General features: G+C 37.6%; 2 protein-coding genes across 2 annotated transcripts in view; both read left to right on the top strand.

The window, feature by feature from the left end:
• The first annotated feature begins 235 nt into the window (after positions 1 to 235).
• Positions 236 to 16892, top strand: part of RALYL (RALY RNA binding protein like) — a 179348-nt gene continuing 162691 nt past the window's right edge. The window contains exon 1 of the mRNA XM_036742106.1: positions 236 to 306. Coding sequence (XP_036598001.1) covers positions 239 to 306 — 68 coding nt within the window. The 5' untranslated portion in view covers positions 236 to 238. The remainder of the gene's footprint in view (positions 307 to 16892) is intronic.
• Positions 10554 to 10892, top strand: LOC118834660 (elongin-C-like). Its single transcript, XM_036742105.1, has one exon. It carries the CDS (start codon positions 10554 to 10556, stop codon positions 10890 to 10892), a length of 339 nt encoding a protein of 112 aa, XP_036598000.1.

The following is a 16892-nucleotide window of genomic DNA, read 5'->3' on the forward strand; positions in this document are numbered from 1 at the left end:
TCTGCCATTATCTCTATACAACCTTCAGAATAGTGCAACAAACTCTTGGCAAAGATCATGTAAACCAAAAGATTATCCCTCTTACTAATTTTCTCAAGGAGCTGGACAGTTTATGAATACAGATGATGCAGGCACAAAAATTATATTCCTTAACTGTAATGTTCTCTTATGTTCATATTTTGTTAAATGCCAATAGAGTCACTTAATTATTGTGAAATCTTTGCTTTCAGATATCAACATGGCTGGAGAACCCAAACCCTATAGACCCAAACCTGGAAACAAGAGGCCCCTTTCAGCTCTTTACAGGTAAATTTAAAACTAACCATGATGGAAAATGTAGCAATGACCTAATTTGTTTATTTTTATGTGATGATTATGATGATTGTCAGCATTCATTTTTTTAATTATCCCCATTTTATAATCCACTCATAGGAATTGGAGTAATAGAAATGGTACAGAATACTAACCAATGGCAACAAAAAAGAATAAGATCCAGGGTAGTCAGAAGTCAATCTAAACTGATAATCTCAGAAAAGTAATCTTTTTAAAAAAAAAACATAGCCCCTTTTTCCTGATTTTTAGTGAATAAAAAGCCAAAGCACAATTATTTATTTCAAAATAGATTCTGTTCCACTGTTGTATAACAGATAATTTTGAAATGAGAAAGGAAAAACCCAAATTCTAGTCCCAGGTTTGCCAATAGCTAGTCATGTGACCTGGAAGATGTCATATAAATTTTCTAAGCCTCAACTTCTCCATCTGTAAAATGGACTGGACAAGAAAAATCCCTTAGATCCCATCTGGATAGAATTCTATGAATATCAAAAGTTGGAGGATGAAGTATTTGTATTGTAATTAATGAAACAATATTAGTTGCTTTATTCAGAAAGATAATGTATTTTAAAATAAGATGATGGCTTGTTGTGGATATTATAGAAAAGTTATATGCCGCAAGTAAGAGTTGGACAAGATGACCTCTAATGTCCTTTCTCACTCTAAAATTCTCTTATGATTCAGTGATTGTGTAAATTCTGGTATTCTTAGACTTAATTAAGGTATATCTGATCACAAACAATTATCCCCAATTTTTACAACTGATCTCTCATAGAAGTATGGTTTCATAGTACCGTAATCTAAATCTATTCCCCTGTAATTGTTCACAGCAAAATTCAGAGCCACATTGATCTGACAAAAGGCAAATTTTACCTTTGATAACTTTCATCAAATATAAAAGGCAATATTTTTAAAAGAGATAAATTCAAATGACTCTGAAAGGAGACTCATTTCCCAAATGTTCACGCATGGCTGCATATAATGGAGAAAGTTTGATAAAATGAATTTTAAAGTATTAAAAGGCAACTGACAACATCTTTGTCTTTCTTTTTTTCATCAAAATGTCATCCCTGACTTTAAGAAAGAATGCTAGTTTTCATTTCTCTGGTTCTCTATCTTCCATTGATTTGATCTTTTTATGAGAATGTAGCTTGAGTAACAAGAAGCAATGTCTTCACACATTTTAAAGTGCATTTTTAAATACTTAGGGAATGTCATGACAGAGTGCTGCTTAAAAAGAAAAGTCAAAATTCATTTTAATCAGGTTGACAGGGCATCAGAATTACTACAATATGTACAAGCCTAGTTACAATGGGGCCTATTGCTGGTAGCGTAGAGAAAGGGCACACTACTTTCAATGATTTTTGCTTTTTAGATTTGTCTCCATTAAGTTAGTATTTGGCTGTGTTGGCAAGTAAGAGGCATGAGAATACATACAGAAGAGAATAGTCTGCTGCTTTACAAGCAGTGGCATTTGAAAGAATAAACACTGCATTTTCTACATTTCTCATTTTTGCTATAATTGGGTCAAGATTCCCTGAATAGCTGTCTACACATTTGTCATAAAGAAGGTATGTCACATCATCAAATATGGTCATCTATCAATCCCTTGTGCCTCCCCCTACCCTCCCTTTCCTTTTCCCCAATCCAATGCAAAAAAAGCACTATGAGCAAGACATTGTGTTGGGCAGTAGGGGCACAAAGACAAAACCAAAATAGAGTCCAGTGATCTTATATTCTAATGCAGGAATACAAAATGAGAGCAGATAAATGTATACACAGTTGACATGTTTCTTATGTGTGTATGTATATATATGATGCATAATGATGCGTGTGTTTATAGCATGTATATATAGAGAGAGCACATATATATGTATATATATATGCAATAGCATATATGAAATGATAATTTGAAGAAAAAGATAGCACTGAAAACTAAGGGGAAGAAGAAAGACTTTCCATAAGAGATACCACATGAGTTGATCCTTGAAAAGAAGCTGGGGATTCTATAAAGTCATGATGAGGAAGGAGTCCTCTGCAGACAGTGTGCAATGCCATTGAGGCAAATCTACTTGATCAGGGAACAGTAGGTAGATTAGTTTGGCTAGAAGTTATAATGGGTGAAGAGGAGTGATGTGTAATGAGCCTGGAAAGGCGGGCTACAGCCAGCTTGTGAATGGTTGTAAGTGACAAGCTAAGGAATTTGTAGGTTATCCTAGAACAGGGGTTCTAGACCTTTTTTATCATACACCTTTTTGACAGTATAATGAAGCCTATAGACCTCTTCTTAGAACAGAATTTTTTAGAGTATAAAATGAAATAGTTAGGATTACAAAAAAACAATTATGTTGAAATATGATTTTTCTTTAAAGTTTATGAACCTCTGGTTAAGATCCTCTGTCTTTAGAGACAGTGGAGAGCAACTGAAATTTCTTCAGCAAGTGAGTAACGTGGTCAGGCATGCTTTAGGAAGAGGATTTTGGTTACTGTGTGCCAGCTGGACAGAGGACATATTGCAAGCTGGGATTCCCATCAGGCCACGATTGGAATAGTCTTGATGAGAGATGGTGAGGGCCTAAATTTGAATGGTGGCCATGTGAGTGGAGAAAACATACCTTGTAGGTAAGGTATTAAATTTTTTAATGAAAGCACATTTTAACAATAACAAAAATCATAAAACTTAGCTGTCTCACCCTTTTGAAAAATAATAGCCAATAATACATAATCCATAATGCCATAATCTCCTGCTTAGATTATCGCAGCATCCTCCTAATTTTTCTCCCTGCCTCAATTATCTCAGTCCATTATCGATGCTACTGCAAAAGTATTTCTCCAGTGTAAATGTGATCATGCCATTTCTTTGCTCAGTAAACTCCTATAGCTTCATATTACTTCCAGAATAAAATATTAACTTGTCCATCGAGCTTTCAAAGTTCTTTACTATCTTTCTAGGCTTATTGTACATTATTCCCCTTTTTTGCCCTCTTCAATCCAGCCAAATTGGTCTTCTTTCTCTCACACGTACTTAATTTCCCGCCTTCAGTCTTCATACCTTTATACTAACTGTCTTCCATACCTGGAATGCATTCTCTCCTCACCTCCAACTCATGGAGTCCCTCTTTTTTTCCAAAACACAATTTAAGCACCATCTTCTATATGAAATTTCCCCTACCTGATTCCTTCTTCTCTCTCTTGCTATTTTGCTTCTCTCTCTCTCTCTGTCTCTCTCTCTCTGTCTCTCTCTCTCTCTCTCTCTCTCTCTCTCTCTCTCTCTCTCTCACTCTCTCTCTCTGTGTCTCTCTGTATCTCTCTCTCTGTCTCTCTGTCTCTCTCTCTGTCTCTCTCTCTCTCTCTCTCTCTCTCTCTCTCTCTCTCTCTCTCCCTTTTTCTCCCTCCCCTCTTTCTCTCTTATATAATATTGAACTACTTTGTATTTATTCTGAATATATGTATATTTGTCTTCCTTATGAGAATATAAGATCCTTGTAAATGGGAATTATTTCAGTCATAGTATTTATATTTCCAGAGCCTGGCACATAGTAAGTGCTTAATAAATGCTTATTGATTGATTTTTAAAAATATTTGATGTAAATCTAATGACGAAAGATGTATTCTCATAAGCTTCTGTAGTGCCTCTTAGCAGATGACTGTATAAATGTCTTAAAGAATTAGTTGACCTAGAAGTGAGCACTTTAATAACCGTGTTTATGCTCAGTTCCATCATGCTTGCTTGACATTGATGGTTATGTCATGATGACAACCAAAATACAACAGATTCAGCTCTACGATATTCTCTTCTTGGTGCAACATATCTGAAAATTTTGTAGCACCATGATCTTTGAAGAGTAGAAGTCAGTTGCAAAAAGACAATGGAAAGACACATGGTGAATGTGAGAAAGCCACAGCAAATTACTAATGATGATTTCACATAAGAAGTAGTCTGAGACATAAATAAAGACATATGTGACTAGGAAAAGAGGTGACCTTGACATCATGTATTGACAGTAAGGGATGATGAATGAATGGAAAAAACACACTTATTAAGTACTTACTGTATGCTAACATTTTTAATGTCACTAAACACCATGCTAGGGCTTGGGTTATAAATACAAATGCAAGTATAAGCCCTGTTCTCAAGTACCTTAAATTATAGAAAGTGACAACACACATAGACAATGGTAGACAGGGAGGGATATTTCAGTAAGGAAAATCACAGGGCTGGTGAACGGAATAACAGGGAAGTAACAGTGTTTCTAATATAATCAGGGTACCAGAATGGGAAAACAAAGGGTGAAGGATGTGCTGGTACGGGAAGGTAGCTGCAAGATGGCTAAGTAGTAAAGTGAAGTATTTTGGTGCTAGCTTAGATAGATAGAGAGCCATGAGGCCTTCACCATTCAAGACAGGGGGAACCCCAAGTGGGAGATCCAGAGCTTAAATAGTCATATTTTTCAGGACATGATCTCTGGTCTAGGTGGCAAAAAGAGCTGTAAGAAAACAGCCATTGTGCTAAATGCTGGTGATACAAAGAAAGGGAAAAGGCAATCTCTGCTTCCAAGGAGTTCACAGTCTAATGGTCCTAATAGATGGATGGTACAAATGATAAACTTGTATGAGCAAATTATCGAATGGCCACCTGTGGTGGAATTATGGGAAAACATCAATAATTATTATAAGAGGGTGAGATTGCAGTCTGTACCAGTGGAGACAGCACAGATTCTATGGGCTATTGAAAGATTACCTCAGAATACTACAATAGCAGAGTCGCCTTTGTTATTGTGAATGTAAACAGTTAAAGCTTCAGAGCATAGAGCTCTATTTATTTGCCATAACTAAATAACAACAAAAACTGCCTTACTCACTTTTAGGTAATGGTCAGAAATGAAATAAACAAAACTGAAGGAGGAGGGAAAACCAATGACTTTTACTCCCTTCATCCTACCATGTTCTTTCCTTGTGTGTGCCTCAGGTGTGAGGTGACACCACTGCAACAGTGTTTAGAGTTGAGTCACCCTGAAAATTGTGGTTATCACTACAGGAAAATTCTTGGTCTTTATAGGCTTCATAGAGTTCCCTAGAATCATTTCAAGGACTCCAGAGATAATCTCAGAAGGCCCAGGTCATGGAAACCACAGAAGGTTATGCTTCTAGCATCCCCACTTACTAGATCTCTTCATCAGGTCTCTTGGTGTCTTAGTGAGTACTATAATGATTATACATCACCTATGTGTATCACTGACTATATAGGTCACTCGTATGTGGTGACTATAAGGGAAATGGGAGTCCTGACAGGTGAACTGAAATAACCCCTTATTGGGCTTCCCAAGAGGAAAAGAAAGGACATTAAACTCCTTACATTAAACAATGAGCAGCAGAAATTATCATTACTGGAGGCCTTCAAGTAAAGACTCGATGACAACTTTTCAGGAAATTCCTTTGTTTCTTTTTTTTTGGAGGGGGCAAGACAGGGCAATTGGGTTAAGTGACTTGTCCAAGGTCACACAGCTAGTAAGTGTGTCAAGTGTCTGAGGCTGGATTTGATATAGAGGGAATTCCTGATTAGACTCTCTGACCTCTGGGGTCCTTCTAACTCAGAGACTTGGTGATTCTCTCCACTGATTTTCATTACCCTTTAAGTCATGTTTGCGTAGGGCCATTTTAAGTTTTCAGTTCTTTTATCCAGGTGCTTAAAAATTCCTTTTTTATGTGTGTTACTGGGGAGTAAGGGGTGGTCAGGGAAGACTAGCACCTCTGGTGTAAGGGCTTGCTGAGCCCTTTTCAGGGCTGCTCCTTCACCTTTGGTGTCCTCCTGTCTCTCAAATCTCACCTGTGGCTCCATGAGGCTATAGCATGTGCAGTAGCCACACCCCCGTAAATTGTCTCAGCAGACAGCTAAATCAGGTTGAGGGTAACCAACAGGCTTCAAACCTGTTGGTGAGTTAAGGGGATGTCTACCCCATGCGTGTGAATATTTTACCCAGCAAAACGGGCCGAGAACAGTTTGTTCCGAGAGCCATGAAGGTGGCAGAAGCAGGCACTGTGGAGCACTTGGAGTTTAGTCAGACATCGAAGATGCCAGAGTGTAATATCAATTAAGGTGGGACTTTCTCACTGTTTTAAAATGATTAATGAAGTGTCTTTGATTGAGTCTTACTGGGTGCTAAATTCCAGGCCCAAAACCATATCTATTAGGTGCTAAGCCTATGTGGGCATGAAGCCCTCAGGGTCCTAGGGGAAGTTGCTAAGACCAGAGCCAATGGTAAGAGCTTAAGTTCTGGTCGCTCAGATGATGTTTGATGATGGCTAAAGAGTGCATAAAAAAGGAAAGACAGAGCTGTTTGCTTAGGGCTCTCACTCTTGGGGGGCTGATGCGGAGACTCTGGGCAGCTGTAGTTAAGAGCCCTCCAGCTTGTAAACCCAGATGTTTGGACTTTGTTAAACTCTGGTAACTATGCATTGAGATTTGAATCAGACAAGGTCTGTCTGTCGATGTTTGTAATTTGTTTGTATTTGCTCTGAAGCTCAGGGTGCTGGCCTTTTCCCCTGAACTAAGTGAATGATATTTGTATTCTGGATTAAAGTAAGATTGTTAACCCCTTAACATTGCTCTCCTTAGTAAAGCAGATCAAAAGAACTTGGGCTTGCAGTGTTCTGTGAGCTGGTTGTTGTTGGTTTTACACAGCCACAGCAGCTGCTAGCCGAACTGTTGAAACACAGAGTCATCCGCTGCTTCTTGGGCCATCGGCATTCAGCCAGTCATCTTGACTTTTGTCTCACAACAGGACTTTAATGACTCTGGAACAGAGTTAGGCTGATAATTTTATTCAACTCGTCCTCACTTAAATCCAGTTCTCACACAAATCAAGACATCCCTTTGTGATGCCATTGGTCCTCTTCAAAAATGAAGGCAAATGAAGGATGAACAACTTATGTGTTGCTGTTGCCCTTTGAACAAAATATGTCTTCCATTTCAACTGCAAAGCTAAGAAAAAAGGGTCAGGATTCTACAAAAAGAAGTCCTTGGTAGCTTTAAGAAGGGGGGAAAGGTAAATTTTCCTCTCACCGATTTCATCAAAAAATTGAAAATAGCTTAGCTGGCTCAGCCAATTTAGAATTTACCATACAATGCCAGTCCTTAGCATTTTTTTTTGGTTTGCCACTTTCATCTTTGATAAAGCCAGTGGCCTCCTTCCCAGGGGAAAAATGTTTTAAAATGCAAAATACATGAGGTTACAAAGAAACTCAATTATATTGAAATAGTTATCAATTTAAAAAAAAACAAATTCATAGGTCCCCTGAATTCTATCCAAAGAACCCAAATTAAGAATCTCTGATCTAAAGACAACTTGGGGTGGGGGAAGGGTGGCCACTGCACTGAATCCCAGTTATGTTATTTAGCTGTTTGTAGTCAATCTGTCTTACAGATACCTTCTCCCCGCAATTTCCACAACAATCTTCCTTCTAGGGACTTTTAGCCCCACATTTTAAGAACTTTGTTATGAACTTGACAAAGTGGCATAGAAAATTATGTTTATTAGTAGTCACAGAGATAGGATCCAAATAATTGGTTCCTTGCTAGCACTGAGCAAAAGAGCAAGTATAGCAAATTGGTAAGAACATTGGATTTAGGGTTAGGAGACCTGAGTTCAAAATCCGTCACTCCCTAAATTCAGCATGTAACTCTGAGCAAGGCACTTCAGGTCTCAATTGGCCTCAGTTTTCTTATCTGTAAAATAGAAAAAAAAAGAATAACTTTAGTGATTGTTTCATAGAAATACCTCATAGGATCACATGAAGTTATGTATAGAGTTTTATAGACCTTTAAGCATAATGTACATGTCAAATATTGCCATCACTATCCCCAAGAGAATCAGAAGGACTCTCCGTTTTCTACTTGGTCCTACAAAGTATACATCCCTTGATAAACAAAAAGAGATGTGCTGAGAACATTTTCAAATCGAGAGAACATTTTATGAAAGGGTTAAAAAGATTTATTTCCTACAGAATTTGTGTAGTATCGATTTCATCACTCAATATTTTTTAAAGGTGCAGGACTAGGACAAGGTATTCTTAGGAAATATTTGAAATGTTCCTTTACTGGGATTCTTTTGCTAGATTTTGCATCGCTAGCTAAAACAGTTCAAGAGTTCTGGGGAGCTGGAGATGTATGACAGAGAAAAAGGAGAGTCAAAAAAAGAGAAAGGCTTTGCTCACAGCTTCAGCCCCGAGCGAATGGAAGTGACCTGACTGAGAGACCTTTGAAATAGAGAGTTTTTCACAAAAGTGCTGATACAATGCCCGCTAAAATAGCTCTGCTGGGGGCAGTTTTCTGGGATATTAAAGGATGACCTATTTTCACTCTTCTACTGAGCTTTTTGGGATACGGATCTTATGGGCTCAGCTGCTCTTTATGCATATGAAGGGGTGGTAAAGGATTTGGTGATATTGCATATTCAATGATTACAGAGCACACAGTCCTAATGATTCTGATGTGCACATACAATAATAGCACACATACACATGCTCTTTAAGGTTTACAAAGCACTTTAGATAGGAAATATCATTTTTCCTCACAAAAATTTTATGAGATGAATATTATAGTTAATATTATTAACCCCATTTAATAAAGAAATTACATAGCAGAGAAATTAAGTGACTTGCCTATCATCAAGAGACTATATTGTTAGATGCCAGATTTAAACCCCTTGACTTCAGAACATGACATTGCCTCTTCTCAGAACACCACATTGCCTTTGAAATCATTTTTAAAAGTCATTTTTGAGATACATGCTATTCATTCCCAATTCATAAATCTTTCAGTTGAGGTTTGTAGTAAATCATTACCTAAAATATTTGATTTTTCCTTTGACTCAGAGTCTTTTTTATGTTTCCATAAAAACTGATTTTAAATCACATTTCTCAGTATCACCACTGTCATTACAAATGAACATGTCAAGAGCCCACTATGTAAATCAAATCAAGTCAATGTGTTTCTACCATTCCCCTCTTCCTCCACCCCTAGCTTTGTGCCCTGAACAGTGCTAAGTGCTATGGGGGAGGGAGGGCATGGGAAAGATGTTTAGTTTTGTTATAGTGACAGAATAAGAGAACAATATAGTAAGGAAGGAAGTGCCAAATTGTGTGGAACAGAAACTAGAAGTCTTCATGTAATAAGTAGGCCTTAAAGAATGAATTCTTCCAAAAAAATAAAAGAATGAGTTCTGTTTGAAAAGCTGACAAGTGGGGGATGGCATCCCAGATGGATCATAGGATCATAAATTTAAGGCAGCTTTATAGGTACCTTAGAGATTATTTAACCCAAGGGAAGTCCAGAAGGTTAACTGACTTTTCCAAGGTCATATAAGTAGTAAGTGAACAGCAGAGCTGGGACTGTAACTTGAAGTCTCTGACTCCAAATACACTAATCTTTCCATTGTACCATGTTGAAAAGATTAGTCTGAGTAAAAGTAGGAAAGTAGAAATGAGTGCACCATGCACAATGAGAAGATTGATGTAGCTGAAATAAATGGTTCACTTTAGGAAGCAGTGGGAAATAAGCTTGGAAAGGCACAGAATTTGAAGCTGGAAGATAACTTTATGGTCTAGTGACTAGACTCTAGTCTAACCTAGAAATTGTGTCCCAGGAAAGATAATTGATTTTCCCAAAATGATACTAGTTAGTGGCAGATCTGGGATTCAAACACAGACCCTCTGGCTCCAATATACTCTTATTTCCATGACATTACATGGTATCTTTCATGGGAGAGGCCTTGTAAGAACAGAGTAAGGTCAAGGAGTTGGACATGATCCAAAAGTCAATGAGTGCCTGACAGGGTTAAAATTCTGTCTTGGGAACATGAACCTGGCAGCAATGTCCAGTATAGATTAAAGAAGGATATAGATAAGATATTAGAAGCGTGGAGGCTACTAGTTTGTAAATGTTTGTCGTAATCAGGCACGAGATGAGGAAATACTGAGTTAAGATGGTAAGTAGTATTTGGAATGGAAAAGAATTTCCAGGACACAGAGAAATTATAAGTTTAAAAGCAACAGAATGAGAGGGCGGCAGCAGCTGAGGCCCACAGGAGGGGAAGTGGGGAACGGCCCGGGAGCAGGGACTGTGGCGGTGAGTAGGGACCAAGTTGCTGCCACTACAGAACTGACAAGAAGGTGTTTTGTTAAAATTCCTGTGGAAACAAAATACAATTCATAAGGAGATAATGGATGGGGAAGAGAAAACATACAGCGGGTGTGAGGGCCCAGATGCTGTGTATATGAAATTGACATCTTCTGATGGTCATGAATTTATTGTAAAAAGGGAGCATACTTTAACATCAGGAACAATAAAACCCATGTTAAGTGGCTTGGGTCAGTTTGCTGAAAATGAAACCAATGAGGTTAATTTTAGAGAAATTCTATCACATGTGCTATCAAAAGTATGCATGTATTTTACCTACGAGGTTTGCTATACTAATAGCTCTACAGAGATTCCTGAATTCCCAATTGTGCCTGAAATTGCACTGAAATTGCCGATGGCTACGAACTTCCTAGATTGTTAAATAAAATAATTATAGTAAACTATTAACTTTTTCAGTATTTAATATCTGTAGTTCAGTTAGTAACTTTCTTCATGTAGCATGTTGGGTGTGGAGGCGGGGGGTAGTGGTGGTTGAGAGCTGTAAAGTTAATTGCAAAGCAGATACCTTCAGTCTTTTCTTTTACATAGCAATCATAGTTGAAATTTGTTTTACAACTTAAATAAAATAAGGACATTTTCACTAAATGAGAAATAACCGAATATGCCAATTAGTAGATGGCTATGCCTTATCCTTTAGATGTGGTTTTAAATATTAGAGCAATGATTATACTAAGTGCCAAAATTTAGGCAAATAGTACAGGTTTATACCGGCTAAGTATTTTTATGGGTTTTATTTTTTTGTTATTTTTGGAAGGTAGGGTTAACTTGAACCTACTATATCATGGCTGTCTAGCATTATTAGTTATGCAACTATTTTGCATTGTCGACTTATGTCTATAAATATGGCTTGGCCAAAATATTAATTTTTAATAATTTGAATATATAAGAATTGATCTTACATGTCTTTTGGTAAATTGTAATCATGTTATCATATCAGTGTATCTACATATCTGCTTTTGTCATGCAAATTAAGTAATATTTTTCTTTTAAACCACCTTGGAAGATTGTTAGGTATAGCTTTTGCAGTAGTGAATTTTTAAGAACTTTAGCGAAGCTGTCAATAAGCAACCACAGTACTAGATAGCTTTGGCACTGAAAACTTAGGGATAGTCATACAATATACTTTTTGAGCAATCTAAGTACTGTACTTAATCACCTAGCTAAGAAAGCTTCCTTTGCAATTCCTTTTCACTTACTACATTAATAAATCATTATTTAAATGTATTAAAATAAGATCATGGCAAAATTTATCCACTGCTCCACTCTCCCCCCAAAAAAACTAGAATTGAATTTTTAAAAAGCAATCCAAAAAAAGCAACAGAACTGAGTGATAGATTGGATATGGGGACCAGAATTCCAAGCTGTCAAGTCCTAAGGATGAGGTAGTAATTAATATGAGATGCTATTAACAAAAAGCTTTGTTTGTTTTTGGGGTGTGGACCGTGGAAGGAAGGGAAAGCAGAAATTGTTCTGGGGGCCGTGAGTACTTACAAACTGTAGAAAGGACAGAGCCTATGTACTCCAAGAGTTCAGAATATCAGTGGAAAGAGAAGAGTTATGAATGTACTAACCTTTAATCTTGATATTTGATTTTATTGTATATAATTAGTCTTTCTTCAAAAATGATGGGATTTTGAACATAATTTTCATTAGTGTTACTTTAAAAATTATGTTTATTTTTCTCCTGGAGGAAAGTACTTTTAGGTATGCATTACTTAGAGTAAGAAGACTAGGGTTTGGGTTCTAGTTCTATAATGCTAGATATATGACTATGGGGAAGTTACTTAACATTTCTGTACCTCAGTTTCCTCCTCTATCAAAGAAGGGAGCCAATACTTGCTCTGCCTTACCTCCCTAAATTCGGGGAAAGGCTTAAATGACATCTGTAAAAGTTCTCTGTAACTATAAGCCATTAAAAAAGCAGGAAGCAAATTAATACTAAATAGGCAGAGAAAAAAATAGGTAGAAGGGTTGTGCTACCAGGTTGAATGAATAACTAAAAAAATTTACCCAGATAAAACTCCATAATCACATCTGATTCCTGCCTTTCCTCAGATAAACCCTGAACATGTGCTCATAAATTGTCCACTTAACTGATGATCAAATATCATATTACTGCTTTAAAAGACATCAATATCACAAGTTGTCTCAAATAATTTATATCCAACAATACTATCAATTTTTGATTATTCAAATTTAGTATCACCAATTTATTGTTACAACAAACCAGATGAAAGAGGGTTGTCTTCTCTCTCTGAGTTTATAGTGGGCTATATGTTATTTCCCTGATCATAGCAGAAGTGATTCAGTTTTTTAAAGGCTTTCTCTTCTATTTCCCTTTTCCAGAGATGCTGATGATAGCAATAAATGTTACGTGAGAAGAAAAAGTTATAACATCAACAAAAAAATTAGATAAAACAATATAATATCCACAGGTGGTAATGTTAATGATTTTCTGGACAACAGAGATTCAAATATGATTATGATCTTGTTATTCCTGAAGTAGAAATGGGCATGGTAGAGAATGTTAAGATAAAAATGAGTGAATGAATGAGTGATACAGTATTTATTAAGCACTTACCACATGCCAAACATTGTTCTAGACTCTAGGGATACCAAACCAAATATGAAGCAGTTCTTGCCTTAAAAGCACTTACATTCCATCAGGTCAAACATACATATGCAAAATAAATATATAAAATTAGTACAAGGTAAATTTTTTTAAAAGAAAAGGAAGAACTGGAAAGACCAGGAAAGCTGTCATATAGAAGGCCACACTCAGGCAGAGTTTCAAAGGAGACAGAAGATTATAAGAGGCAGAGGTGAGGTGGGATTGCAATGTGTAGGGAGTTATAGGGAATGTCAGCCTGAAATAAAAAATACTACCAGAGTAACAAAAGCTAGGCTCTTTAATGGAGGCAAGGGGATTGCAATCCAGGGCCACCACACAGCACCAGAGTACTAGAGTGCCCAAGATGGCTAGAGAAGGGCAGAGTTAATTACACTGAGAGAGAGAGAGTGTGTCCTTGAGAAGCAGCCACAGAAAGCTGCCGTGCAAGTTGTTTTACATCAAAAGTTCACAGAAAAGACTGGGCAAGGCTGGGAAGTGGTGACATCTGGTCAGAATGGGGGATTCTTTCTTTTTTTTAGTGAGTTCTCCTTTTAATTGGTTTCGTTTGCCTTCAGGCAATTTGCCCCTTTGGGATCAGGCAAGGTCAGTTCATAGTTGCATTCAACAGGAACAACCAAAGTTAAAGGCATGGGGACAGGATGAGGAGAATCATATGTGAAGAAAATCAAGAATGCCCCTTTGTCTGGACAGTAGAGTGGTGGAAAGGGAATAATTATAGTAAGGCTGGAAAGGTAGGTTGGGATCAGGTGGTAAAGGGTTTTAATGCTAAATGAAGGAGCTGGTATTTGGTCTTAGAAGCAATAGAGAGCCACTGAAGTTCATTGACAAGGAGTCAAGATTAGAGCTGTACTTTAGAAAATCACTTTGTCAGCTATGTAGAAAATGGATTGATTAGAGAGAGGAGAGTCTGGAAGTGGGAACAGTCAAAACAAGAGGTAATGAGGACCATAATTAAGGTGGCAACTATGTGAGAAGAGAGAAAGGAGTGGGTGCAAAAGATATCTTGGAGTTACAAGTAATTCAATATCTATTAGAAGGTTACAAACTTACGTGATGAGAGGTATGGTGGTGTCTTCTATAGAAATAGGGACATTCAGAAGCAGACAGCCTTGGGGAGAAGGACAGTGTGATCAGATTTGGACATTGAGTTTCAGATTGGTCGTTCAGGAAAGACTAAGGTAGATACATTGAGAGTCACGTGTAGAGACATGAGAATTAAACCCAGATGTAAGCAGACCTCTTGAGATTGATAAGTGTGAGATAGAGAGGCATATGTTGATCAGCCAAGGAAAGCAAATAGTTAGGGCCTGCCCTGAAGTTTCTTCTTTTAAGATTGTCAACCGTAGACTAATACCACTAATTAGTGACTTCCTTCCATAGGTAAAGATACACAGTATTGCTTTCCAAACCAAAATTCTCACTCTTAGCAGATTTACATGTAAGAGTGTGCATTATCTAACACCATTATCTGCTCCTCATAGAAAATAAAATATTTAACAGAGTTTGAGATTCAGACACTAACTACTGTTCCTCAGTGTCTGAACCTTGGGAAGAGTATTGTTTGGATTGGCCTCACATCTTTATGTTTTCCTTGTAAGTGCTCCCTCCCTTTGATGAAAATGCTTTGTGGATTTTATCATCTGAAAAACACTTTACTCTCTACCTCAGAAGCTCCTTTAACTTTGTTGTCCTTGTTAGTGATGAGAATGTTTTGTTTTTCCTCTTATTTCCTTTTAGCTTCTTTAGAAACAGGGCTGTGTGTTTTTTTCCACTATGCTCCCTAGCTTTATTTTAGGATTCCTCTTTGTAGAGAGTTGGGGGTGGGGAGAGGAGATTTAAGCTCTCTGGCATGAGTGCCATCCATCATTCTGAAGAGTTGCTCTGGGTTGTTCCTAGCCTTTATTTCTAGAGTATATAGCTTTCAAGGATGAGTGCCCCTTCCTGTAGTGCTCACTGAGAGTTCATTTCCCATTCCTTTCTCACTCTGCCAATGCAGTCAGAAGTGGCTTTGAGGTGCCCCCAGAAATAACAGAATCACTGAGCTAGACCTCAGAAATCATCCAGTCTACCCCAAAGCCAAAAAGAAATCTCTTCCACAACATCTCTGTTGGAATCTGGCATTTTCTTCTTTGTGGAAATCTTTTATACAAATTACAGAAGGTATGATGTCTCTCTTGTTTCACACATGGAAACTCTTTCAAGACCTCTGGGGAAAGAATAGGAAAGGCAGTGAATTAAGCCATTGCACTCAGTGGTACAAAATTTAATGAATCAACAAGTACTTTTTAAGAGCCTATGATATGCCAAGCATTGTACTAGACTGGAGATAGAAAGACAAACCTGAAACAGTTCCTGCCCTCCAAGAGCTTACATTCAGTCAGGGAAATTATATGTACATCTGAAAAATAGATACAAAAATGAAAGCATGGTGATGGGAACTTGGAGGTAAAAGCTGTCCTTAGCCACTTAGAGAATTAAGAAAACCCTCATGTAGATGATGATACTTAAGCTGAGCTTTAAATGGGGAGAGAGTACATTCCAAGTTTGAAGGACAACCCGTGCGAGATAAGATATGGAGTGTCTTGCTTGAGGGACAGGAAAATCAGTCTGATGAGTCCTGCATGGGGTGTGTGAAGGGGCACAGCTTGTAATCAGACTAGAAAGGCAAGTTGCAAAGGACTTTAAATGCCAAACCAGAGTTGTATTTACTTCTAAAGGTGATAGGGAGCCACTGAAGTTTATTAAACCAAAAAGAAGCATGGTCAGATCTGTCTCCAGAAACTATGTGGAGAATTGATTGAATTGTTCTGTTTTTAAAAGTTTCTAAATTATACTTCAACTTGAAAATTGAAGGTGTTTGCTAAATCGTAAAAGTAATGTTATCCTTGATCACCTTTTCCCTTCTTCAGTTTACATTAGAAATGTTTTTCCTCTTCCACACAATCCTTGCTGATAGACCTACATGTACCGTTCTTATAGACATTGTGCCACTTTTTACCTCGTGTAGAGGAACCCGTATCATGCTCTGTATCCAAAGGTCACTGAAGCAATGGTGTTGAGTCAGCTAAGTGAAAGGATGGGTAGAGCCCTGGATGTAGAGTCAAGAAGACCAGGATTCAGCCCTCCCTCATACACTCACTAGCTGTATGATGCTGCTCAAGGCACTTCATGTCTCTCAACTTCGGTTTCCTCATCTGTAAAATGAGAATACCTATCAGCGAGACTGAAAGAATAAAATTAGATAATCCTTCTAAAGCCCTTCACAAACCTTACTACACTATATAAATGCTAGTGATTAATGACAACTTGAGTCATAAGAGTAAAAATCTCAAATGAAGAGACAATGGAGTATAGAAATCTAAAAGCCCGCACATAGGCGTGAGTGCAGAAAAGAAGAAGAATACTCCCATTCATCTCTGAAAATCTTATCTATTTGCCATGTTCTCACCTGTGTTATGGTTCTTTTTGTACACATCTGGTCATCCTACTGAAGTGGAGGAAGCTTCTTTGGGTCAAAGGATTACACCTCACTTCTCTTTACACCTCCCCTGGGTAGTGGATAAAATACTGAGCCTGGAGTCAGGAAGACCTGAGTTCAGATGTGGCTTCGGACACTTCCTTGCTGTGTGATCATGGACAAATCACTTAATCTCTATCTGCCTCATTTTTCTCGAATATAATAATAGCACCTACCTATCAAAGGAGATAACATTTATAAAGTGCTTAGCA

The sequence above is a fragment of the Trichosurus vulpecula genome, chromosome 1 (assembly GCF_011100635.1).
Source record: "Trichosurus vulpecula isolate mTriVul1 chromosome 1, mTriVul1.pri, whole genome shotgun sequence".
Taxonomy (NCBI): Eukaryota; Metazoa; Chordata; class Mammalia; order Diprotodontia; family Phalangeridae; genus Trichosurus; species Trichosurus vulpecula.

What these genes read in the sequence shown, in the direction of transcription:
- LOC118834660 (XM_036742105.1), top strand. Translation starts at nt 10,554, where the DNA reads ATGGATGGGGAAGAGAAAACATACAGCGGGTGTGAGGGCCCAGATGCT.